This window comes from Onychostruthus taczanowskii, unplaced genomic scaffold, assembly GCF_017590055.1.
Source record: "Onychostruthus taczanowskii isolate IOZ18803 unplaced genomic scaffold, ASM1759005v1 scaffold172, whole genome shotgun sequence".
NCBI classification, from domain to species: Eukaryota; Metazoa; Chordata; class Aves; order Passeriformes; family Passeridae; genus Onychostruthus; species Onychostruthus taczanowskii.
In genome coordinates this window covers 644,516-668,838 of record NW_024498929.1, presented here as the reverse complement: position 1 = coordinate 668,838, position 24,323 = coordinate 644,516, and the positions used below count along the sequence as shown (strand labels likewise).

Below are 24,323 nucleotides of genomic sequence, written 5' to 3'. Positions count from 1 at the left end.
TTTACTCATAACTATTTTTAAAACAGTATATGAAAATATACTAAATAAATATATTAAAATTAAAATTTAAACTATATCCAAATCCTAACTCTACCTAAATAAAATAGTTAACAACAAACCCAAATATTTTCTATATCAAAAGTAAAATTCAAAACATTTTAACTTTACCAATTAACTTTACCAAGAGAACAACTAAACCTGTTTCTTAAATAAACCTAAAAAATCATTTTCCAAATAAAATAATGCAACCTTCCACTAATTTAAAATGTATCAACTGTTACAAACTAAAATGATAGACAATATTTTAATACTTAATAATGACATAATTTCACATCTGTTACTAATTATATATATTATCTAAATAATTCTTAATTGTTATCAATTTCTCCTTTACTACATAAATTATTTTACCCTAATATTTCTTCATACTTGTAACAAAAATTTATAATAATAACAGTGTATATCATTATCTTACCAGTCTCTGTACAATTTTATAAAACAAAATGTATCAATAGTTTATTTCTCATACCAAAGCATAAATTTCACTTATATCTCAACAAGTACAAAAACCCAAATGAATTTCAATAAAAAACATAAAACCACATCGCACAAAAAACCACTAAAATGATAGACAATATTTTAATACTTAATAATGACATAATTTCACATCTGTTACTAATTATATATATTATCTAAATAATTCTTAATTCTTATCAATTTCTCCTTTACTACTTAAATTATTTTACCCTAATATTTCTTCATACTTGTAACAAAAATTTATAATAATAACAGTGTATATCATTATCTTACCAGTCTCTGTACAATTTTATAAAACAAAATGTATCAATAGTTTATTTCTCATACCAAAACATAAATTTCACTGATATCTCAACAAGTACGAAAACCCAAATGAATTTCAATAAAAAATGTAAAACCACATCGCACAAAGAACCACACTGACCACTCCACCAATAAAAAAACAAGGTAAATACAAATGTAAATTCCACAGAGTTAATGTAAATTCCACAAAAATTCCACCTAACATCTTGTATTGCACCCACAAAAAACTATAAACTTTAAGTTTCTTTGTAGGTATAAAAATCAATAATATTATAAAACTCTTATTAAATAATAAGTTAAAAATATAAAATTCAATCAAATATTCTACTTCTACTCTATTTTCTTTGTGTACTTTTAATTATACAATTTTACCAATTATCTAGTCTAAAACATTTAAGTAACCTTAGTTAAAGTTTCAAGTTTAAATACTTTGTATTTATCTACCACTACTCAAAAAAAAATCCATTCTTTACCTACTCAAATAATATACCAATAAAAAACATTAGAAATAATCCATATAATTAAAAACCCTTACATTAACTCCTAATATAAAAATAATTACTAATATAAAACATAAAAAATCATTTATCCATCAGTACTAATCAAAATATAAAAATAATTTCAAACCTTGAAACTTAAAAAAAAAATTGTAGCATCTCTTTTTATGCCACCTATTATTTCAACAGCAACACTAAAACAATTAAATAAATGAAAATATTATCTAAGGAAACAATCTAATACTACATCCCTTACATTAAATAACTTTTTAACAGATATTAAAAATATTCAACATGCAGTTTTACAAAACAATAAATTTTCTTAACACACAAATATAAATATAAAAATTTTTAATAAATATATAAAATTATCTAATGCCTCAAAATATCTTTTGTAGCATCTCTTTTTATGCCACCTATTATTTCAACAGCAACACTAAAACAATTAAATAAATGAAAATATTATCTAAGGAAACAATCTAATACTACATCCCTTACATTAAATAACTTTTTAACAGATATTAAAAATATTCAACATGCAGTTTTACAAAACAATAAATTTTCTTAACACACAAATATAAAGATAAAAATTTTTAATAAATATATAAAATTATCTAATCCCTCAAAATATCTTTATAAAAATACACAACTCTAAAATATATTAAGAATAAATAATAAAACTTAATTTGTTTAATAAATAAATTTAAACACCATAATTTAAAAAATAACAAAATTGTGCATTTCAATTATTATAATAATGCTACTACTAATAATAACACATTATTTACATAAATATTTATTACCAGTGCTTAACAGATGCACTAATAAAAATTTCTTAATGCAGAGAGGGAGGAGAGATGTGGGAATTGGAAAAGCAGAAACTTCCAGAGACACTAGAAGATTTGATCTGCGGCCTTGGAAGAAGCTTGGATTGATGCAGAAATCCAACAGACGGACCTCAAGCAGAGGAATCATAAACTTCTGGTTCTATGGTTGTAAGTAAGAGAGTGCTTTAAATCAGTGAGAAATGAAGGGTGGGATGGAGAAGGGTCTGTGCTGCGAGGGTGTGGGTGTGTAGAGGCGAGGAGCTCAGAATTGCCACAGAGCACGTGTGCCAGCGAGACAGAAGCCTGCTGAGCAGAGGCACCCACAGTGCAGCAGAGTTCAGTAAAGGTGGTGGGTTAGAAAAGCAAAATAACCCCTGTGGCAGCTGTCCCTTGGGTTAGAAAGGTATGCATTGCCTTGTCATGAAGAAACTCTTGCACTATAGCCAGCTACTTACTCCTTTAAAGTCTCGGGGCCTCTGAGCTGATGTCCACGCGAGCAATAAATCCTTCTGAACCCACACCAGTGCCATCCTTGGTTACTGGCAGTGCCAACAGCTCTGGCCAGGGCTCTCTGTGTCTCGGGCACGGCAGGGGCCAGGGTGCTGCAGCGGGACAGCCTGGAACCAGAGCAGACCAACGGGGTTAGCCAGGGCTGGGGACAGCTGGGGACAGCAGCGAGCAGAACCACCAGCCTCTGGGGCTTCATTGCAGCCGCACAGAGCATCCCAAACGTGGGATTCACAGACCTCCCACTCCCTTGTCACAAAAGCTGGGTCTGATCTACCTCTCAGGGTGGCCGACACCTCCTCCCCCAAAACCACAGGAATTAGAATTTGGTGCTGCTTTTACAACCTTCATGTCAGCTTTGCAACTGCAAATCCCAGCAGGTCCCTGCTGCACAGAGCACCAGTCTGCAGTGATCTCCACTTCCCTGGAAAAGCTGCTGCAGCCCCAGGCTGTACCAAGGTGAGTACAAGTCTGGAGAGGTAAGAACCCTCACCTGGCTGCTGCACTTGGAGCAAGATCCAGCTGCACGTGGAATTCTGGAAACAGCCTCCGAAATGTTCTATAATTGTACCTTTAAAATGGCTCCAAAGGGCAGCAGCTCCGGCGCCAGACCAGGACCTGCACGAGTCCTTGTGCCAGCCCTGGCTCACTGAAAAGCACAATGAATCAACCATCACACAGGCCTTGTTTGCAGAATTCCTGCTCCAAACCCTCACCTCTCCTGCCCCACACTGAGGGAAATCTGACCCAGTATTAATAAATAGTGTTTGCTGAGAGCAGTCGTCACCCCAGTCCCCCAGCCTTGGTGCACAAACAATGCCCAGCCTGCCCCTCTGGGCACAGCCAAACACCACAACTCCATCATCCCCGGGAGCTCTGGCATGTGCTCTTCCCCTCTGCCCTCTTCCAGCAGACACAGGTAGGGCTGGGCTGTCAGAATGGCATTCCCCAGGCAGTTCATCCCAGCAGAGAGGAGAAGAGGAACGCTGTGTCCCTTTGACTTACCCCACAGCCTGGGCAGGACCAGGAGCCCTCCAGCGCAGACCCCTGGTGCTGAAGCCTCTTGGCTTTGGCTGCTTAGACACCGAAGCTTTTGGCAAAGATGGGAGGAGTTAGATGATTTTTCCTGTCCTGAAAGAGAGGAGGAAAAGAAAATGAAGTCCACTGCAGAAGTCAAAGGATCCCAGCTTTCATATTTCTGCTCTGACTGCTCACTGTGTGGTTTTATCCATGAGAGGTGACGCCAACTCTAACATAAAAGTGCCCTTTTCCAGCATTTTTATTCCTAACTATTTTAGACATTAAAAGGAAGCTCATTTTTCTTATTGCATTCTTTGCCTAATTTTAACAGAACCATTTTCATCCCAGGACCTCACTTGTCAGTCCTTCACCATTGGACTTGGAACAAAGGAAGGGACACCCAGGATGCTGCATCACAGGAAATCCCAAAGAGAAACCCCTCCAAAACCTGACAGGAAAAGGTTTCAAGGCACTCCAGAACACAGCCAGCTGTTCATGCCTTGTCAGGCCACAGCAACCCTGTCACATGCACCCGAGCTGTGCAGGCCAGGCAAAGGCTGCCCTTCCTCCTAGGGAGCGCTGCCTGAGAGCACAGAGAGCCATCCTGGGCAGCACCTGGAAACAGCAGGGGAAAGGCAAAACGAAAATGTTTTCTGTCAGAAAATGAGTGTCTGCAATCAGAACTTCTGGACACTTTCATGTGATAAATACAGGCCATGCCCATCCTTCCAGCCCAGGTGAAAACAGGAAGGAGAACTGCAGGAAGACAGAGTCCCTTGTTTGGATATATTTCCTAAAGACACTTCTGCATTGATATAGTTTATATCAATAAAACTTTGTGTTCTTTAAAAGAATGGATTGCTGCTAAAAAAATAATATTCTATCAGCCACAGCCAGGACAAGCTGCAGCTGGAGAGCCAGGGAGATGCAGGAACTTGGCACACCAGGGATAAGAGCAGAGGAAGCAGGGGAGGTGTGGGGGGAGAGCTGGAGAAGTGAAGGAGCAGGCAATCTTGTAAAAAATAAATCTTGTTTAGATTCATCAGTGCTGGGACCAAGGAAAATGCATGGAGCTGGATGCATCTAGGACGTAATGCCCCTGGTTTGGTTGTTGTCCTTTGCTCCTGGGCTTTGGCTTCAGCCCCTCTCCAGAGGAGCAGGGAATTCCTGCAGGGAAAGGGGGAGCCTGGTCCCACTCCAGGGATATGTCCAGTAAAGGAGGGGAGCTGTTTGGAGTAACTGACCAGTGTTTTTGTTACACACAAAAGTCAAACCCAACAAGCACTGAAATGGACCACACCGAGCTGGAACACAAAGTGTTCACAGCAGGCAGAGGCAAGAGGTACACACAGGACCAAGAATTACCATTTCACTTGGCCTTTCTGCTTACAGCCATTTTAATTCTGCTTTACCTCACAGCTGCCATTCTGCCATTTCCATTTCCAGGAGCCTGTGTCACGTGTAGCTGAGGCTAGAAATCCTTACTCAGGATTTCCATGTCTCACCTGGATTGCCAGGAAGCACGTGCACACATGCATGCCCATTTCTGTGATATGTCAGTCAGAAGTCACGTAACCCAGCCACTTGCTCCTCACTGCACCACTTAGAAATGCATTTAAAAGCCAGAAAAAATCCCCAAAACAACCAAATAACAACCCACAGCAGAGAGAGCTTAGTGCAGCATCATCTTAATGTTCTGCTCAGTGATGGAGAGAAAGAGGGAGGAAAGCTGCTTTCCAGTACTCCCAGGTCTGGACCAAGCAGTTTGAAACAGCCGAAATTGCCCTCACCTGCAGCTTTGCTCCTTGCTTCAGCCTTGCCCTGACTTCTGAGGGACCAGAGGCACCAGACAAGCCAAAACTGGCAGCACTCACACCCACTGCTGGTACGGACATCTTCGTGTTCTGTCTTTGGCCAAACAACCCCCAGGACGTTTCTGCTTTCCTGTCAGACTTGGCAAATTTCATTGACATTTATCCAGGCAGCAGACACCCTCTATGGCTCTGGGGTCAGATCCCCTGTGGCACAAAAAGCCGAGAGAAGACTGGAGGGAAGAATCCAAGAGCAAATTGAAATCCCGGAATGCAATGAAAGCCTGCTTCTGGCAGGTTCCTGCTGGCTTTTGGGGCACAAGAAAGGCCTTTGCACCATTTGCATCCATGTGAAAAGCCCACACTGAGCACTTGGCTTTAAAGATGTTTACTCAGTGTTACAGACACAGAATTGCTTTGGGATTTGGTATCTCCTGCACCCACACAAACACATTAAAGGAATTAAGTGCAGAGTCCTGAAGTTCAGTTATTCCAATTCTATTTTGGTAGGGTCACCTGACATACCAAAATCCACAACAATACTTAAAAAAATGAAAAGCAACTCTCCCTCCCCCCCTCACTTTCAATTTTCCAGTTTAGGAAAACTGCCTCACCCTTCACACGAGACTGAAAATGGAATAAAAGCTTTTGTAACTCCTCTCAGTTGCCCCATCTCTGGGCCAGAAAAGGGCTTAATCCAATAAATTTTCCTCACACAAAGCACCAATTTATCAGATTATGCCCTTTTCTGACCCAGAAATAAGTTAACTGAGAAGCATTTTAAAAAATTTTATTTCATTTTCAGTCTCACGTGAAGGGTGAGACGATACAGAAGTCATAATTCATGTCATCACAATCAGAAGCCAGATATTTCCTAATTACAATACAAGTGTTTCTTGTCCTATCAGCTTTTGTCACACCATGCTGTAAATGCCTTAAAGCCAATCATCTAAAATTACTCCTCCTGAGGCCTACTACCATACATCTTTCATAGTCCTATTTCTCTAAAGTATCCAGTCTTATTTACAAACTCATCCATTAAAGCTCATTTCTAGCTCCATTTCTCTCTCAACAATGTCTGTCCCATTCCATGGCATTTCTAAGTCAGCATTTCTTATCTCAGAGTTTACATACAGATACATACTATGTGAACCTCCTGCCAAACTCTGAAAATTTCCTACAGGTCCATTTCCCTCACCAGAGCCGTTCCCTGCCCAGCACAGGAGCTGTGAGTGCTGTTGCAGGGCACAGGTCTGAAGGAGCACTGGAGCTGAGACATTAAAGCCAGCAAAAGCAATTATCAAGTAGAAAGAGATCCTCACCTGGTCCAACGACTGAATCCCTGTGGCTCATCCTCACGGGGTGACCCTGCTCCAGGGAGGAATCTCCACACAGCTTCCAAGACCTGGGGTCAGACACTGCCCTGCCAGCAGAATACAAAGGGTTAATGAAGCTTTTTGTACGCATTCTGTCCCCAGAGTGGTTTGACAAAACAGCCATCAACGTGGATCTTTAATAAAGGCGGCTTGTACCCATGCCTGCAATAGACTTTCATATGTTGTTTCCTCAAAGTCTGTTTTAATGTATTTTGCTATTAAAAGTTAATATTTAAAGTTTACATTTAAACAAGATTTAACATGAGCTCTGCACGCTGCCATGCTCCACGCCCTGAGGAAGAGCTGGATATCCTCACACTCACCCGGGCCGAGGCAGCTCTCACACAGGGAGGGAGCTGCTGCAGCATTCAAAACATTTAAAAACCACCCCTGCCTTGAGGCTGGCCAGAGCTGGGAGAAAACCCTTCCCAGCACTTCCCTCCCTGCCGCTGCTTTGCTCCCAGCTTGGGAAGGTTTGCTTGGGGGCATTCCAGCATCACAAAGGGCTTTTCCAGCCTCGGGGATTCCAGGGAGCCCAGTGACTGACCCAGCTGCGCGCAGGCAGGGAAGCTCTTACACACAGACCCTGCCGAGCCAGAGCCCTCCAGGGCATCCCTGGAACAGCAGAGAGCAGGAAAGGCACAGCTGCAGCACTCATCCTGCTCCGTGCTTTCCCGTGAACACCATTTCCCCCCGGTCCTGAGAGCCCCAAGGAAAATCACTATCAGGGTGGCACTCAAGCTGCCACTTTTCTGCCACTCTGCCCTGGATCCACGGGCCAGCAGGTTTCTGTGGGAGCAGGAATTATTTGTGCAGCTCACAAGCTGCCCATCCCCAGAGAATTCCCTTGGGAACACGAAGCTTCCCACTTGCATTTTGTAGCCCAATTTGTAATTTAAGCGTATTTCAAGAGAGTTTAAATCGGAATGAGCTGACCTGGTGCCAGCACAGCATTAGATACGGGGCATCAGGAGACTCACCAGGCGTTCACTGCAGACTCTCCACTCCCAGCACTCCAGCTGCAGTTTTCCCATTTCTCACGGAGTTCTGTTTCCAGGATTCCCATCAGGAAACTGATGGCCGGTTCCAGATGCAAATCCCCAAGGCACCATTGAGCCCAGCCAGTGCTCCTCTCCCCCCCGAGCCCCCCCTCCCTCCTTCCTTCACCCCTTTTATAACCACGGCTCCACCCAGGACTCAGAAGGAGGCTCCCAGGTGCCTCCCGAGCCCAAATCATTCCAGGTGTTTCAGGAAATAAGTAGAAATAAGCTCGTCCCTTTTGGGGTAACGAATTATCTTTTCCCCCATTCTCCCTTCTGTCTCCTGTTCCCTAAGGCAGAACACTCGGATCAGGTGGGGGTCAGGGGGAAAATGCCAAGTCCAAAACCAAACCAAACTTGTTTTTCCATCGGTTTCCATCAGGAATGTTCAGTTTTCCCCGCCGACCCTCGGCCACAGGAGCAGCTTCTCGCTGGGACCCGGGGCGAGGTGGGCACAGGGACACCCATCCCGCTGCCTCCCGGGAAAGGGAGCTCAGCCCATCCCATAAAACGTTGTCACCGCAGCTGGGAAGGCGGCACAGTTTTATTCCATGAAACACGACCCCAGAGAGCCTCAAGTCCCGGGACAAACTCGTCCCACACAGCAGTTTTTCCCACGTACCAGTGCCAAAAGCACACACGTCCCCCTGCGGGTGCCACCACACGCAGGTGACCCCAGCGCACCTCTGTCCCCGCCGGCCACGCACCTGAAGGCACCACCCGCTGGCTCCCGGCGCTGCTGCCCGAGAAAGGGGATTTTCCCGTTCCCGGCACAGCTGCCGCCGGCACGGCAGGGACAGGCGAAGGGAGCGAGCCCCGCGTCCAGCGCTGCAGGGCGGACACGGGCCGGGCAGGGCCGGGACCGCGGCCCGCGGGTACCGCCCGCAGCTCCCGCCGCGCCGCCTTCCCCCGGGGCAGCAGCTGTCCTTGGTCATCCCTGCTGCTCCCAGGGAGTCAAAACCGCCCTGGGAATTTGCTTCTGACAGCAGTCACCAATTTTCTGATGGGAGTCCCTGAAACAGAACTGAGTATCTGTGGCAAATGAGGGTGCTACGGATGGAGCGATAGCAGAGGAAATCTTGTTCCTGCCAGTTACCCATGGGAAGAAAGTAATTCCCAGCAGTCTTATATTGGAAAACAGGGAAAGGGAATTCTGTGTCCTCTCCTTCTTAGAATGTACATTTTTACTGTCCTAAAAAGGGACCATTTGAGGCTTTAGAGAGATTGGCGTGGGTCAAGGATCTGCTGCCTTGGAAGGGCAAAAGGTGGAGCTGCCGTTTGTGACTGTGACAGACCTGAATAATTAGAGATCAATGGGAAGTTGTTCAGTGCCCAAGAAATGACAGAGAATGTCAGCTTGACTGGTGTCACATGTAGAGCTGGGACAATGACCCTGAACACCCCCAAAAGGTACCTTGGTCATCCCTGCTGCTCCCAGGGAGTCAAAACCGCCCTGGGAATTTGCTTCTGACAGCAGTCACCAATTTTCTGATGGGAGTCCCTGAAACAGAACTGAGTATCTGTGGCAAATGAGGGTGCTACGGATGGAGTGATAGCAGAGGAAATCTTGTTCCTGCCAGTTACCCATGGGAAGAAAGTAATTCCCAGCAGTCTTATGCTTGGAAAACAGGTAAAAGGAATTCTGTGTCCTCTCCTGCTTAGGATGTACATTTTCACTGTCCTAAAAAGGGACCATTTGAGGCTTTAGAGAGATTGGCGTGGGTCAAGGACCTGCTGCCTTGGCAGGGCAAAAGGTGGAGCTGCCGCCGTTTGTGACTGTGACAGACCTGAATAATTAGAGATCAATGGGAAGTTGTTCAGTGCCCCAGAAATGACAGAGAATGTCAGCTTGACTGGTGTCACATGTAGAGCTGGGACAATGACCCTGAACACCCCCAAAAGGTAAAGAAACCCTGAGCCCCGCAGTGATCAGACCCCATAGGGGCGGTTTATTTGAAGCGCCAGTAAGGAACAATGGGAATTCCCTGGCCCTCAGCTTGGTCCCGCCTGCCCACACCACTGCCCTCGGGAAGCGCTGCTCTTCCCGGCTGGAAAGCCAACAAACATTTTTTCCTTTGTCCCTTAAAATTCTTCTCTGAAAACCTCTGTTCTCCCACGTTTCTCCTCGAACACATCCTTCCCCCTTGCGTCTCCCCGGTCCCTCCCTGAGCGTGTGGCTTCGCTGCTCCCCGGCGCTTCGGCAATTAATATAATTGATGCTGAGGCTCGCTGGGCCGGCGAGGGGCACCGAGGGCTCAGGCCAGGGCCGGCCGTGCCAGCACCATGACGCGCTGCAGCTGCTCGTAGGACACAAACATCACCACGTTCCAGGAGCCCAGCCGCAGGAAGGACGGGACGAAGCTGTGCCGGCAAAAGCAGGGCTGAAGGGGACGTGCCGGGGACATCCCCAAAGGCCTGCACGAGGGTGGGGGAATTTGGGGGGCCCGTGCGGTCATCGCAGGCACTGTGCAGGTGCTTGACTCACCCCTTGTAGAGGCCGGCGGGGCCGTCCTGCATGAGCAGGGCCAGCAGGCAGCTCAGGGCGTTGCGGTACTGCCCGGGGCTGGCGTTCATGTACCGCGTCTTCACCACGTCCACTGGGGACGCCACCACCGTGGCACAGAACCCGGCGCCGAAGGCGGCCACGAAGTGGCACGGGACGTTGTCTAAAGGTGGGGAAGAGCCGGGGGTTGGATGCTGCAGGGACAGGGATGGCACCTGGCCGTGTCCCTCCGTGCCGTCCTCACCTGTCATGAGCTGTGCCCGCAGCAGCGCGTCCTTGAGCAGGTCGTAGGTGACGAGCTCCCCGCAGTTGATGATGGCATTGCGGGCGATGTTGGGCAGCGTCCCTGCGCAGGAGGGTGGTGGCATTGGGACTGCTGCTCACAGCCCCGACTGCAGCATCCTGGGCAGGTGCCCCAGCCCTGCTGCCCCCATCCTTCTTCCCCTCCTTGTCGCCATTTCCAGTCTACTCCCACCGCGTCCCTTTCCCACGCCCACCCCTGCGCACGCCTACCTCTCCAGAGCCCGCGGATGCCCTCCTCCCTGGCGATGGTGCGATAGGCGTCCACGGTGCCGCTGTAGCGGCGGGCGCTGTCCGGCAGGGCCCCGCAGGCCTGGAAGCGCACCTTGACCACGTCGGTGGGCTGGGCGCAGGCCACGGCCACAGCCCCCGTGGTGCAGCCGGCCAGGAGGCGCGTGGCCATGCCTGTGTCTGGAGAGGACAGGAATTGGGACTCCTGGCCCTGCGGAGCCCCCCGGCCCTGCAGGGACCCCAGGGCGAGTGGCTGTGGTGCTTCACAGAGGGCCAGCTCAGGGGGCTGTGCCCCCAGGGTGAGTTTCTCCCTGGGAAAGGGCAGTGCCTCAGGAAGGGGGTGCGCAGGGAAGTGCCGGACACTCACTCTCAGCGCCCTTGGGGGTGTAGAGCTGCTTCACAGAGTCGTAGAGCCCGATGCGGATGGAGGCGAAGCTCATCTGGCGCTGCAGCCCGGCTGCCAGCCCGCTGTAGAGGCTGCGGGCTCCCTCCGTCCTCACCATGGTGCTGAGCGTCCCCAAAACACCCCGGTACTGCACAGAGCTGATGGTGCGGGGGATCCTCACCTCGCCCTGGATCTGTGGGGTGCCCACTGTATCACCCAGCTTCCGTTCCTCCCCAGGTGTCCCCAGCTGCGTGGCAGCGGTGGCGTGCAGAGTCCCACGCCGTGTCCCCAGGCGCTCCCTTTGCCCGGGGGTTTTGGGGATCGTACCTGCAGCCGCACCTTGGCGGTGTCCAGGGGGAAGGTGCACAGGTCAGCAACGCAGCCGGCCATCCCCGCGCTGACGAACTTCATGGCGGCCGTCGGGGGCACCTCGGGGGGCTTCAGACCCACCATGGTGGCAGGGGGGCTGGAAGGAGAGGAGGGTTTGTGGGGGAGCCAGCAGGGCGCATCAGGACAGGGCTTCACGTGGGTGTCTTATTCGGCGACGGAGGTGATGATGTGCCATGGTGGCTCTTGGTGGCTTTGGTCAATCCCTAAAACCATATCCCTGCCCTGTCTGCTCCCTTCTGTTGCAGGGAAACTGAGGCACAGGGCTTGCTCAGCATGGGACCACCAATGCCCCCCCTTCCCTATCCCACCCCAGCCATAACAGGGGATGCTGGGGGAGATCATCTCCCCCAGAGTGACCTGCCCGGAGCCATGTCCCTCTGTGGCCTCACCGTAGGGACCTCGGCACAGTGTTCAGCTCCTGCCTTGCACAGACAGTGCCCTGAGAGCCGGCCCCCTGGCCCCACCCTTATATAGCACCCAGGGCGACATTCCAGCAGCCACGGATCGGGTGACAGGAAAACAGCGTTCCCCCGGTGGCATTTCACTTGATGGGGCAGGGTCACCTGGCACCCGACTGAGGTGGCTGTTGCAGCCCTTGGCCCCCCTCCCGGGGCTCAGCCATGGGGAGGGGCGTCCTGCCCAGGCCCCCTGCACTGGACTGGGGAGGAATGTCAGTTTTTTACCCTAAAACCACTCTGGGAAGGACGAGATGCAGAAAACCCTCGCCCCAAAGCTCCACAAGTGGTTTGGGAACAGTGCGGCACTGAGTTCTTTGTGCAGGGCAGGCTGGATCCCTCTGCCCGACAAGACCATGAGCCACAATCCATCCCAGACAGCTGCTGAGCTCCCAGCAGGATTGCCCCTGCATGGTGGAATGTGTTTCCCGAGCTCCGGTGGAGCTGGGGCTGGGTGAGCACCTTGGAGTGAAATCCACCATCAAACCCATGACACCTTTGGGAGCGTGGCCGGGCACTGGGTCTGAGGCTGCCACGAGGGACTGGGCTCAGGAGAAAGAGGCTGGAGGCCAAGGTGGAGTGAAGAAAAGCCCCTTTTCCTCCCTTTTTTAAAAACTCAGTGTGTTTAACCCTTGGTGCTCATTAGCCCCACATGCAGAAAGGATGTGCCTCAGGATGTGCTGCGAGCCTCCACACTCAGGCCTGAACTTGCCTTGTTTGAGGAGGACTTTGGTCCTGACACCCTGGAGCCACCTTTGCTCCATCCCTCGGGCTCCAGACAAAAGCTGCCTGGCACTGACAGCCCTCTCCAGCTGGCTCCTGCCTTGTTTTCCTGCCCGGCTCCACGGCTGACCCAAATCTGGAAGGAAGACGCTGTTTACCTCATGCCCAAGATATAGCTCAGGGTCAGTGCTGTGACCTCGGCCGTGGCAGTCATCCCAGCCCAGCTGGCATCCTGCCTGGGTCTTTTTTGGGGATGCCAGCAGGAGAAAGCAGCCTGCACGTCACTCCTGTCCTTCCAGGGGACACTGGGTGCCTTTACCTTCCATCCCGACCCTGCAAGGGCAGGGAAAGGGGCCACAAGCACAGGGCAAGTTGTGCCAGCAGTGACTGACGCATTCAGGGCGTCCCTGGGAAAAACAACACTGCAGAAGTATGAGAAAAAAGGGATGCTGATCCTTTGGCTGCTGAAATCCTGAATTCCACGTGTGGTTTGACAAGCAGCTCAGACTGGAAGTGACTTAGCCCACCATGATGCATGGTGATACTCAATTCCTTGGCAAAGACCTCTCTTTCCATGTGCTCCTGGCCACCTCTGATTCCAGCAGCGTTTCTCTGACCTGGAAGCTCATGTGGGAGAGACTCCAGTCTACTGTTGAGGAAAGGTTCCTGCCCTGGCATAGGGACACTTGGCACAGGCTGACAAGAAACCAGGGGAATTTTATTGAAACAAATGCTGGAGACAGCAGTACAAAAATAACTGAGCTCTGCTGGCATCAAAGTCTGTTCTCTGAAAGGTGTACAAAAATAATTTAAATATAAAAGTCTCATCTTTCTAGTCATCCTCTTTTGTACACCCACCAGATTTTACGGTGCCCTTGGCCTGTGTTCACACAAGCACTCTGGGCACCTGTGGAAGCAGAGAATTGTGTTGCCCACCAATTGTTTTTGAAAGGGCCATTTCACAGGAATAAATCCTAAAACTGGACTACTTGGAGAGCAGATGGATCATGGGTTATCCACACAGGTGTGTGTCACTGGGGACCTGCCCCTACAAGACACAGCTCCCTGTGGGTGCCCACAGGCTTTAAGCCCTTCTAAATATGTGACTTCAATTAACTAACCAATTAGGCAAACTAAAAGCAGAGCCTGAAAGCTGTGGCTTCCACCTCCCCTTTACTGGGGGCTCCTCCTTTGTCCGTGCATCCGGCCATGGCTTAGGAAGCTCTGCTGTGCCAGCACTATTCCTTCTTGGAGAGCTGAGCAGAGAAGATCCTGGCGATTCTTTTGGCCTCCTCCTCAGAGAGCTCGGGGCTGGGCCTGGGACGGTTTGCTCTTCGGTAGGGGATTCCTCCAGGCACTGCTGCACTCCTGCTCTGGGCAGACAGGGACCAGGTGTCAGAGCTCTTGCCTTCATGTCGTGGCAAACCACAGGGCTGTGCAGAGGGTGACAGGTTAGACACACAGGAAAAACCACCCCAATGAGAAAGAGAACGATCTGAACCCTGGAACGGTGAGTGCCCACCCCTGGCCAAAGTCTCCCTGTATGAAGTCAAAGAAAGGCAGTGGTGTACTCACTGGGACCTGACTGCCTTTTGGCTTTCCATTATTATTTTACTTTATAATTTCCAGAACCAAATCTCACAGGGCAGAGGCAATGCTCTGTCAACAACAAATCCTAAGCCTGCTGACAGGACAAGGCAGGGAAGGGGTTTAAACTAAAAGAGGAGAGATTGAGATTAGATATTGGGAAGAAATTCTTCCCTGTGAGGGTGCTGAGGCCCTGGCACAGGGTGTCCAGAGAAGCTGTGGCTGCCCCTGGATCCCGGGAAGTGCCCAAGGCCAGGCTGGACGGGGCTTGGAGCCACCTGGGTGACTGGAAGCCATGGCAGGGGGTGGGTCTGGATAAGCTTCATGGTCCCTCCCAGCCCAAACCATCACTGAGTCCATGATAAACGGGATGGGCCAGGCTCAGCTGCCTGCAGGGACCCCAGGGCAGCAGCCCACGAGAGGAAAAGCCCTGGTTTAACCAGTGTCTTCTCCTCTGTGCTTGGCCAGCAGCCTCCCGGCAGCCTGGCTGTGTCCCTGGTGCTCCAGCAGCACGGGAAGATGAGTAATTTCAGCACACAGAGAAACACATTTCCCCCCAGCTAGTTCAGAGAGGGGCTGTGCCTGTGGAGCACGGAGAAGAGTGATCCTGCTCCGGGAGCCTTTAAGGGAGGAAGCTGGGGGCCCAGGAAGGTCTTTTGGAAAACTGATCCAACAAGCTGGCCTTTCACCTACATCCCTGGGCTGCTTCTCTGAGCCTTGGGAAAGGTCTCCTGAGATGCCCAGCTCCCTCCCAGGAGAAACAGCTCCAGGACCCTGTTTTGTGCGCTTTGAGATGCACTGTCTGGAGAGGGAAATGGCTTTTTCAGGAATAAGTGAGTCCTTGTGTTTGGTAACCTGTGCATTACAGCCTGCAGGTAAAATACTTCCTGTTCTTATTGCACATGGATAATCAGGAGAACCTTTGCTTTGCCCTTCTTTCTTCTTAACAATTCTCCAGGATGAATTTCCTAAACCAAAGTACAAGGAGCCCAGAGAGATTAAATGCAGACCTGGCCACAGCAGAAGCTTAAAAACCAGCAGAAAGAGCTGCTTGATGGGCAAAGCACCTCCCTTGGACAGGGCTGTCCAGAGACCAGGACAGCAGCTCATTCTTCCCACACTGTTTTCTGCCCAAGGAACAGCCAAAAGGTCAGGAGTGGCTGGAGAGGGGCAGTGACCAGGCCCTCTGCTGATCCCTGAGTTCTGCACAGCACTTGAAAACATCTCTCCAGGAAACTCCCCCAATCTTCCAACTAACCCTATTTCAAAGGTGCACAAAACTGCATTTCCTGCCTCCCACAGCTCCCCTTTCCCATGTGCCACGTGTCCTGCACAGCCAGGGATGGAGAGCCAGCACCTCCCATTTTCAATGTAAGGAACAGAATCCCAGAATGGTTTTGGTGGGAAAGGACCTCAGAGCCCATCCAGTGCCACCCCTGCCATGGGCAAGACACCTCCCAGTATCCCAGATTGCTCTAACCCCAATGTCCAGCCTGGCCTTGGGATCCAGAGACAGCCACCGCTGCTCTGGGCACCCTGTGCCAGGGCTCACCACCCTCACAGTCAGTAATACCCTCCTAACATCTAATATCCCTAAAATGCTCTGTTCTCCAAAGCCACAAGAGCAGGTGCCTGATGCCATCTGATGTCACCGAGGTGAAGGAGAGCAGTCTGTTTGCTCCCACAGTCAGGAAACCAGGTGTGCTTGGAAAACACACCACTGGCATGTTTCAGAGATCAGCACCTGAAATACACCTCCTCCCATCTTCCTACCATTGCCCAATGTGCAGGATGAAGTGGTGTTAGATGTGTGTGTCTATCCCAATGACCTCCCTGAGAAGGAACTTCCAGCTGTGGGAGAGGTTTAACACCAGTTCTTGCTGCTGTTTCACATGTACAGGTGTGACTCAAAATGAGTGAGGTTTGAAAGCACCATTAACACTCCCAGCTCAGAGACATGACCAGAATCACAGACTCATGGAATTATTGAGGTTGCAGAAGACATGTAAGATCATGGAGCTGCTCCCTCAGCACTGCCAAGGCCACCATTATCCCCTGTCCTCAAGTGCCACATCCACATAGCTTTAAATCCCTCCAGGATGGGGGGACTCACCACTGCCCTGGGCAGCTGTGGCAGGGCTGGACAACCTTTAGGGGAAGAAACTTTCCCCAATATCCACTCTGAGCCTGCCCTGGCCCAGCCTGAGGCCGTTCCCTCTCCTCCTGTCCCTGTTCCCTGGAGCACAGCCCGACCCCCCGGCTGCCCCTCCTGTGCAGAGCCACAAGGGACCCCTGAGCCTCCTTTTCTCCAGGCTGAGCCCCTTCCCAGCTGCCTCACCTGCTCCTGGGGCTCCAGCCCCTTCCCCAGCTCCCTTGCTCTTTTTTGGACACCAAACCTTCCTGTGACCCATCTCCCAGGCAGTTTCTGGCTGCCAGTTTGCTGCCCTGCATAGTTTCCAGAGCACACATCTGAAGTGTCGTGTTTACACCGCTCCTCACCCCAGCACAGGCTCAGGTCAGTGCCCATCCCAGGTCTCCCTGTCTGTCTCTCGGGCTCCAAGTGCCTGGGGCTCAGCCAGGAAGCACACGTGTTCCAGGGGGAAGATGCAAGAGGAAAGGGGACTCGTGCCCCGAGGATCACGCTCCGCTCCTCTCCCTGCAGGAATGGCAGCGACACTGAAACCAGCCCAGGATTCTGCTGTGCCTGTGTGCCAGGGGCTGGGCTACAGCAGATCCAGGAGCACGTTACAGGCCATGGGGTCCTCCAAGGTCAAGGAATTGCAGTCTTGGAGGCAGAGGAGGTTTCAGCGCTGCGGCCCAGCGAGCTTGGCAGCAGCTGTGTTTGTGCACAGGGATGGAGGGCGAGCAGATCTGTGTCAACAGGCCACAACCCACCCTGGCACCGGCCTGGCACCTGCCCCTGCTTTCCAGCAAGGAAATCAGGAAAATCCAGCAGATCAAGAAGAAACAACACAACCAAGAAAGGAGGTTTTGGCTGTTGCTGCCGTTGGCATTTTGGAACATATAAATGCCTGTTTTAGTGAATCTGCCCAAGGCTGTGTTATTGCTAATTCACACCGAAGGTAAGTCTGTATGCACAAATATGAATTATTCTGAGTAAAACTGGTTTCCACATAAGTTTCTTATTCTGTTGGAATGTTCCTAGAGGTGAGAGGGAAAAGAATATCACTGCATTTGGAGAGAGACTTAGCCAAGGGCCTGGAGTGCCAGAACAAGGGGAATGGCTTCCCACTGCCAGAGGGCGGGGTTAGATGGGATACTGGGAAGAATTGCTTCCCTGTGAGGGTGCTGAGGCCCTGGCAGAGATTGCCCAGAGAAGCTGTGGCTGGTCCTAGAACCCTGGAAGTGTCCAAGGCCAGGCTGGACAGGGCTTGGAGCACCCTGGGATGGTGGAAGGTGTCCCTGCCATGGCAGGAGGGGGAACAAGAGGATCTTTGATGTTCTTTAGCACCCGAACCATTCTGGGATTCTGGCATTTTATGGAAAAGTTTATCACGCTCAGATTTTTCAAACCTATCCTCTAAGCCCCCCTCAGAGCAGGAGAGCAGTGTGGAAGACAAGAGCTGGGAAGGACCCCAAGAATGGGAAGCGTTAGTTTGATGTAATGGGGAGAGAAGTAAAAAACAAAGAGGTTTTGTGAGGCTCTACAAAACTCTGATCCCTGGAAGGTGGTCACAGCTCCAGGCTGAGCCTGACCTGCTGCAGCACCTCCTCAGGGCCCTGTGCTCTCACAGCAGGAGCTGAGACCACGTTTTTGTCTCAAATGCTGCTCGCTGTGACTGCCCAGCTCCACACCTCACCACTGCTGTGTCATTCCAGGAGGGAAGCTGGGGAAAGCCAGGGAGAGGTGGCAGGGGCACCAGGAAGGTCAGAAGACAAGCTGCCAGCTGCGAGGTGAGAAAGGGCTCAGGTGATGTCCCGAGGACAGCTCGGGTTTCAGCCCTGCTGTCACGCTTGGGGTTTGCTGACCTGTGCAGAACCAAACCAAGGCCAGATTTAGAAGCTGATGTTCCAAAGGCCAATTAAAAACAAAACTATGAGGAAGCATTTTTTCTGAACTCTGTGCATTGGTAGCAGTGAAAAACTGGTTCTTCGCAGAGGGAATGTGATGAACAAGGCACAACCAAATCCTGTCCCAGCCCATCCTACAAGTGTTGCAGCAAAGGATTAGTGCCAGCCAACCCTCAAATTAATGGCTTTAAGATCAAAATATCCAAATAGTGCCTTGCTAACATTTTACCTAATTAGGAATAATTTGCAGGGCTGTAGTTCCAGCCACTGAGTTCAGAGCTGCAGACAGGGGGTTCAAGTAAAGCTGATATTAGTATTAAACCAGAGGTTTCTGTGCCTTCAGAGCTGATAGGGCCTGAGTCTGTTTTGATCCATCAGGCAAGCTGCTCCCAGTGACATAAATGTCCCTTGAAGTGTTTCATAGCTGATATGGAGAGGAAGAAAGGCATCACCCTGCCTAGGAGTGGTAAGCAAAGAGCTGCTGCACACCCAGATCCACACCCACAGCAGAGCTGGGGCTGGAAAAGGATCACGGAATTCCAGAATGGTTTGGGTGGGAAGGGACCTTGAAGCTTATCTCATTTCAACCCCTGCCATGGCAGAGACACCTTCCACTGTCCCAGGCTGCTCCAAGCCCCATCCAACTTGGCCTGGAACATTTCCAGGGATGGAGCAGCCACAGCTGCTCTGGGCACCCTGTGCCAGGGCCTCAACACCCTCAGGGGGAAGAATTTCTTCCCAATATCCAATCCAAATCTCCCCTCTTTTAGTTTAAAACTGCTTCTCCTTATCCCATCACTACATGCCTGTGTAAAAAGTCTCTCTCTTTTTTATAACCCCTCCTTAGGAACTGAAAATAAGATAAATACATAGACATTGAAACAACTGAGCCACAAACTTCTGGCAATAAATAAATCCTTATGAAGATAAAAAAGCAAACCCTCAGCAATCCACAGCTTTCCTGCAGGAGGAACAATCACTCAAGCCATTTTCTGCTCCCTGGGTCACAGAACCATCACAGGATACCTCTCCAGGAACCCCCTCCTGCTGCAAACTCCCTCATTCCATCCTGGTCCAAAAGAGATAAACTGAAGCCATAATCACAAGTGAGAACCCCTCAGAACCGGGCACGTCACCTCACACTAAAACACAAAGAAGTGCAGAGTGAGGACCTGCCCCTGCCCCTGCCCCAGCAGCATTTCCTGAGCACGCTCAACAACTGGTGGATATAAAGGCATAGGGACCACAGAGACACAGCCATGGATGTTAAACCATCCTCACGGAGAGAAGAGGTGTCAGGAGAGTCCCCCTGACTCTGCTGGAAGCCATCACATCTAAGCTGAGTGCTGGCAGGCCAAGCAAGGGAGAAGTTTTGTTCCTGCTTCAGGGAATGGACTGAGTTGGACAGTAAAGGAAAGGACATCCCATACTTACTTTTGGAGGTGTGGAAGGATGGGAAGAAGTGCAGAGCAGTCTCATGGAGGCCTCCATCTCCTGGGGTGGAAGGAAGAAGTTGGGAACAACAACAGGACCAGATCTGAGCAGAATTGTTCAGGAACAACCTTTGGCAGTATGCAGTTGCACAGAGGTCCAGGTGCGGAAAAAGCCTCAGCTGTTAACAGGTCCCAAACAGTAAATTTCATTTGTTTTAATCATTATTCCATTGTTCTGAACACGTGGTTCTCTCACCTGGGCTCGCAGAGCACAGGAAACTGACTCGCTTTAAAACAACACCTCACAAATCTGCAGAGGACTTCATCCTGCAAAGATTCCAACACTCACTCCAAGATTTGTAATTTGTGCAAGAAACATTAGGAAGTATTTTAAAAGCAAAATAAAGCACTTTCTTTTGATACAGGAGAAACACAAGAGCTCTAACACATGGGGAAAAATAACAGGGAGAGAAAATGCAACAAGATGTAGGAACTACCCAAAATGAAGTGACTCACAAATCACAAAATTTGCTGGCTACAGGTTTCAAGAAAGTCATCACTACAGTGTGTGAAACAGTGTAACGGGGTCCTCCAACACCCTTCCAGATCACCAGCTCTGGATTCATTTCCCAGGGAAGAACTTCACATTGCACATTTCTCTGTCCTGAGGCCAGGGAGACTCTAACTAAGCAGAAGAGCTAAGTGCAAGAGTGTTTAAGAAAAGAGTAAAGGATACAAAGTGATTTTTTGTTTGATGGGGTTTTCTGAGCCTTCCACTGGGTCTTCACTGCTGTCATCAGGGAAGCTCTCACTGTTTCTTTCTGAGCCAGCTTGGGCAGATACACTCTGAAGACAGTTCTCATCAGAGCCACTTCCTTCCTTGCCTTGATGATCTCCATTTACCTCAGCATCTTCCTCCTCCCCTCTCTCAGTGGCTTTTTGATTGGTCAAACCCATGTCTCCTGAGGATGGCAGCAGCTCCTTGGAGCCTGCAGGGAACTCCACACTTTTCTGTATGGGTTCAGTGCTCAGTGCTGTGCTCCAGAGGCTCGGCTCAGCTGGCAGAAGCAGCTCCCTCTCCGCTGTTCCCGTGCTGCTGGGGAGGGTCTGGCAGTCTCCTGCTGCTGTTCCCGTGCTGCTGGGGAGGGTCTGGCAGTCTCCTGCTGCTCCCCAGGGGCTGTTCCCAGCCAGGTGGGGGCTCACGGGTGGGCTCAGGGCGCTGAGCACGCTCTGGCTGTCCCCCTGCAGCATGCTGGACAAGGTGCTGCTGTTCCCTCTTTGGAAACAGCCCACATCCATGGAGTGCTGATCCTCTGCCCTCGGGTCCCGGGGCTGCAGCTCAGCCCCCTGCCCTGTTTCGGAGATCACGCTGGACCAGGGGCTCGTCCTGTCTGTCATGGCTGTTATTTCATTTAGAGTCCGTGGCTCTATAACATCTTCTTCATATTCCTCTTCACTGTGTGGCTGGATGGCAAAAGCCCCTTCCTTTTCCTGGACATCACCCTCTGGATGCTCATCTCCAGGGACAATGGGGCCTAGGAGCTGGTGCAACAAGTGTCTCCCAAACACGGGTCTGCCGGCACGGCGCGGCGGCTGCGTGCCACTGGGAATGCTGGCATCTCCAGCTGGCATCTCCAGCTGGCCTCCAGGAGCTTCGCTGCCTCCTTCCTGCTTCCAGCTGGGTACCTCCAAAGCACCCAGCTTCCTGCTGCTCTCCTGATGCACGTCAGAAGCTTCCTTGCTATTTTTAGTTATAGTCTGCAAGTCTGGTTAACAAAAAACAGCATCAGTAAATGCATGGAGCAACAATTCAGCTTAAGTCTGATTTATGTGGGTTTTTGGCAGAAAGTTCTAGATGCAAGGATGGTTGGGAGCTAAACATGCACAGCTTTGCAAACACTGCTGATGTGAGCATGTTCTGCTCTGCTTCCCACTGACAAGGGCAGGGGAACAGAAATGCTCAGGAAAAACAGAAGCATTGAGGATGAAATTAATGGTAAATTTTACAAATTCTTTAAAAAGCCGCAATCACTTATTTTTGCTTCCCAGTGAGCAGATCCTATTCACTGCTTGCATCCTCTGAGAATTGAGGTTGCCAGTATTAGGTCAAGTGGCCAACTGTTTTGAGGCAAGTCCTGCTCCAAGGGAATGGTGGGGGACATTTGGAAATGGAGGAGGAAGAGTCTGGAACAGATTGTAGAGGAGGGCATGTAAAAAAAGCAGTAAAAACAATTGCTAAGGATGAGAAAGGAAACAGAAAGAGCAAAACCTTGGAGAATAAAGAGCAGGAAAAAAGAAGATCAAAGTGGCAGAAGAATGGCAAATTCTGGCATAACAGGGATGTGCCCTTCATCTCCTGGAAATGCTGCTTCCCTGTAGGAAGCCATGGGCAGAAAAAGCATGGAATACCTTTCCAACTGGCAGCAACTGCAGCTCTGGGCTCCAGTTTACTCTCTGCTCTGGTAAGTTATTTTACAAGCACCAGCAGGGATTTGATTTCCTTGTCACTTTGCTACTCACAGCAACAACTCACCATTGATTAGGCTGCTGACCTGCGACACCAACTGACTAGATTTTTCCAAAAGATGGCAGCCTTTGGGATCCACTTCTCTGCTCGTGGAGCCCTGATGGTGACTCTCCCACTCCTCATGGCCTGGTTTGGATGTGCTGAAGTCAGGAAGAGACCTGGTCAGCTTCTCACTGAAGTATCTCTGAACCTCATCCAGCTCGCTCAAGTTCTTTCTGCAATCAGTGGTAAAAAATTTGGTCAGAGAGGGAAAATGAGCCTGTGGCAGTTGGGTTTAAGCTGGATCATTCTAGCCAACAACAGATAAATATGCAAATAAAAGATTAAAGGTTTTTATTGAAAAGCAGATCAGTAGGCAAGTGCTGAGGTTGCTCTAAGCAAGATGATAACAATCCAGAACAAATCCTGACTTGGCTATGAAACTTGCGCTGGAAGCTAAAAAAGAGCTAGTTCTAAGCTTACTTAATCAAAGGAGTTGGAATTGAGATGACCTTCCAATAAAAGTCAAAAAGACAAGGATATTCTGTGACTTATGTCTGAGCTTGATAAAAAGGATTTCTATGTGTTTAAGATCTAGGGATTTTAAGATACTTTGCTTGTGGTAGGGATGAAGCACCTCAGGAAGTCTCTTTCATTCCTGTATTCCTACAGATAATAAATACTATTCTTCTAAATTTATACCTCATTTAAAGCTAGAATCTAGTCAAGAGAACACTGCTTCTAGCAAGAAGAAAAACATCCTGATGGGAAAGCATACGCTGCTCTGTGCACCCCAAAAATGCTCACAGGCTCATCCTTGTGCCTGTGGAAGGCAGCTGAAGGGACTGGTGGCTCCACAGCGCCTGTTCTGTGACAGCAGCACCAGGGTGGACAAACCCAACCATTCCCTCCCGACTGGGACACGCTGCTGCTGCTGTTCCCCTGGCAGCTCCCCACCCAGCCCCTGATTTTCCAGCCTGGCCTCAACCTGCTCTGAACGACACTGGAATCTCTTTGTGGGTTATCCCACCCTTTCACTCCCATCTCCTCAGAACTGCATCCCTCACTCCCATCTCCTCAGAACTGCATCCATCACTCCCATCTCCCCAGCAGGGTTCCCTCGCTCCCATGTCCCCAGCAGGGATCCCTCACTCCCATCCCCAGCAGGGACCCCTCGCTCCCATCTCCCCAGCAGGGATCCCTCGCTCCCATCTCCCCCAGCGCTGCGGTACCTGAGCGCGGTGAGGAGCGCGGTGCGCGAGGCCGGCGCAGCCGCGTCCCGCCGGGCACGGTGCGCGTTCCCGTTCCCGCCCGCCTGCTGCAGCGACTCGTGGAAGCGGCGCACGTTCTGCATGTGCTCCTCGTGCCGGGGCGTCTGTGCGCCAGGGGGGCCAATCCTACTGAGAACAGGATTGTTTAACACCAAAAACCAGACTGGAACCCCTCGCTGTGCAGAGTCTGCCACTAAGAACAGCCCATGTCCTGAAATCCACTAAAGAGCCGCCGACGGATGAAGCGAGTTCTTCCAAATGTGCACAGGAATGTCATTTACTGTCTCAGACTTATACCAAAGTCAGGTTAGTAGTGGGGCTGGTAGGGAGCTCCCACGCCTGCTGGCAGCTCCCAAGGCAGCTGTTCAGATCCCAGAGGGGCGGCACACAGTCCCTCTAAACTTCAAAGACACATATGGAAAGAGGATCATCTCTGTAGGCTAAATAAACAAATAATAAACTGAGACACTCTCACTCATCTGAAGGGACAGAAAGCAGGAATTACTGCAGGATATCTGACAGTCCCCCTCCTGTAATAGGCAATACTACAGCGCTTCACCAGCTGCCATTCACTGGTCATGGACAGAAA

General features: G+C 50.1%; 3 protein-coding genes across 14 annotated transcripts in view; all 3 read right to left on the bottom strand.

Annotated features, from left to right (window-relative positions):
• Positions 1–1,745: 1,745 nt before the first annotated feature.
• Positions 1,746–8,692, bottom strand: LOC121333610. Of its 8 annotated transcripts, XR_005952329.1 has the most exons (7): positions 7,202–8,692; positions 6,825–6,925; positions 5,482–5,709; positions 3,677–3,802; positions 3,165–3,320; positions 2,620–2,781; positions 1,767–2,324 (listed from the first exon to the last, which is right to left on the bottom strand). XR_005952329.1 is itself a non-coding variant. In XM_041400125.1 (5 exons), the coding sequence occupies exons 1-5, from the start codon at positions 8,113–8,115 to the stop codon at positions 2,624–2,626; spliced, it is 720 nt and encodes a 239-aa protein (XP_041256059.1). In that variant the 5' UTR covers positions 8,116–8,692; the 3' UTR covers positions 1,751–2,623. The 8 variants fall into 8 exon arrangements, 3 of the variants coding, with proteins under 3 accessions (XP_041256060.1, XP_041256059.1, XP_041256058.1); XR_005952330.1 differs by having other exon boundaries at positions 1,764–2,781; positions 5,482–5,735; XR_005952331.1 differs by having other exon boundaries at positions 1,764–2,781; positions 5,482–5,735; positions 7,859–8,692.
• Positions 8,693–9,842: 1,150 nt separating this feature from the next.
• Positions 9,843–12,262, bottom strand: UCP3 (uncoupling protein 3). The gene is made up of 7 exons (XM_041400123.1): positions 12,117–12,262; positions 11,665–11,803; positions 11,320–11,530; positions 10,935–11,132; positions 10,666–10,767; positions 10,404–10,584; positions 9,843–10,279 (listed from the first exon to the last, which is right to left on the bottom strand). The coding sequence occupies exons 2-7, from the start codon at positions 11,788–11,790 to the stop codon at positions 10,174–10,176; spliced, it is 924 nt and encodes a 307-aa protein (XP_041256057.1). The 5' UTR covers positions 11,791–11,803; positions 12,117–12,262; the 3' UTR covers positions 9,843–10,173.
• A 42-nt stretch (positions 12,263–12,304) lies between these two features.
• Positions 12,305–24,323, bottom strand: part of C2CD3 (C2 domain containing 3 centriole elongation regulator) — a 38,475-nt gene continuing 26,456 nt past the window's right edge. For 2 of the 5 annotated variants that reach the window (XM_041400116.1, XM_041400119.1), the window contains 5 exons: positions 23,696–23,863; positions 22,491–22,699; positions 20,694–21,723; positions 19,959–20,061; positions 13,603–14,338 (listed from right to left, as the gene is read on the bottom strand). In XM_041400116.1, coding sequence (XP_041256050.1) covers positions 14,144–14,338; positions 19,959–20,061; positions 20,694–21,723; positions 22,491–22,699; positions 23,696–23,863 — 1,705 coding nt within the window. In that variant the 3' untranslated portion in view covers positions 13,603–14,143. Of the gene's footprint in view, positions 13,042–13,602; positions 14,339–19,958; positions 20,062–20,693; positions 21,724–22,490; positions 22,700–23,695; positions 23,864–24,323 lie in introns of those variants that run through there. The other 3 variants (XR_005952326.1, XM_041400117.1, XM_041400118.1) reach the window with 3 other exon arrangements.

What these genes read in the sequence shown, in the direction of transcription:
- LOC121333610 (XM_041400124.1), bottom strand. Translation starts at nt 8,115, where the DNA reads ATGATTTGGGCTCGGGAGGCACCTGGGAGCCTCCTTCTGAGTCCTGGG. An exon ending in GAGTCTGCAGTGAACGCCTG is followed by an intron (nt 6,926 to 7,858) that starts GTGAGTCTCCTG and finishes TTCTGCTGGCAG; the next exon opens with GGCAGTGTCTGACCCCAGGT. An exon ending in GGATTCAGTCGTTGGACCAG is followed by an intron (nt 3,803 to 6,824) that starts GTGAGGATCTCT and finishes CCTCTCTTTCAG; the next exon opens with GACAGGAAAAATCATCTAAC.
- UCP3 (XM_041400123.1), bottom strand. Translation starts at nt 11,790, where the DNA reads ATGGTGGGTCTGAAGCCCCCCGAGGTGCCCCCGACGGCCGCCATGAAG. An exon ending in CCGCCAAGGTGCGGCTGCAG is followed by an intron (nt 11,531 to 11,664) that starts GTACGATCCCCA and finishes GGCACCCCACAG; the next exon opens with ATCCAGGGCGAGGTGAGGAT. An exon ending in CCCGCCGGCCTCTACAAGGG is followed by an intron (nt 10,280 to 10,403) that starts GTGAGTCAAGCA and finishes TTGCCGGCACAG; the next exon opens with CTTCGTCCCGTCCTTCCTGC.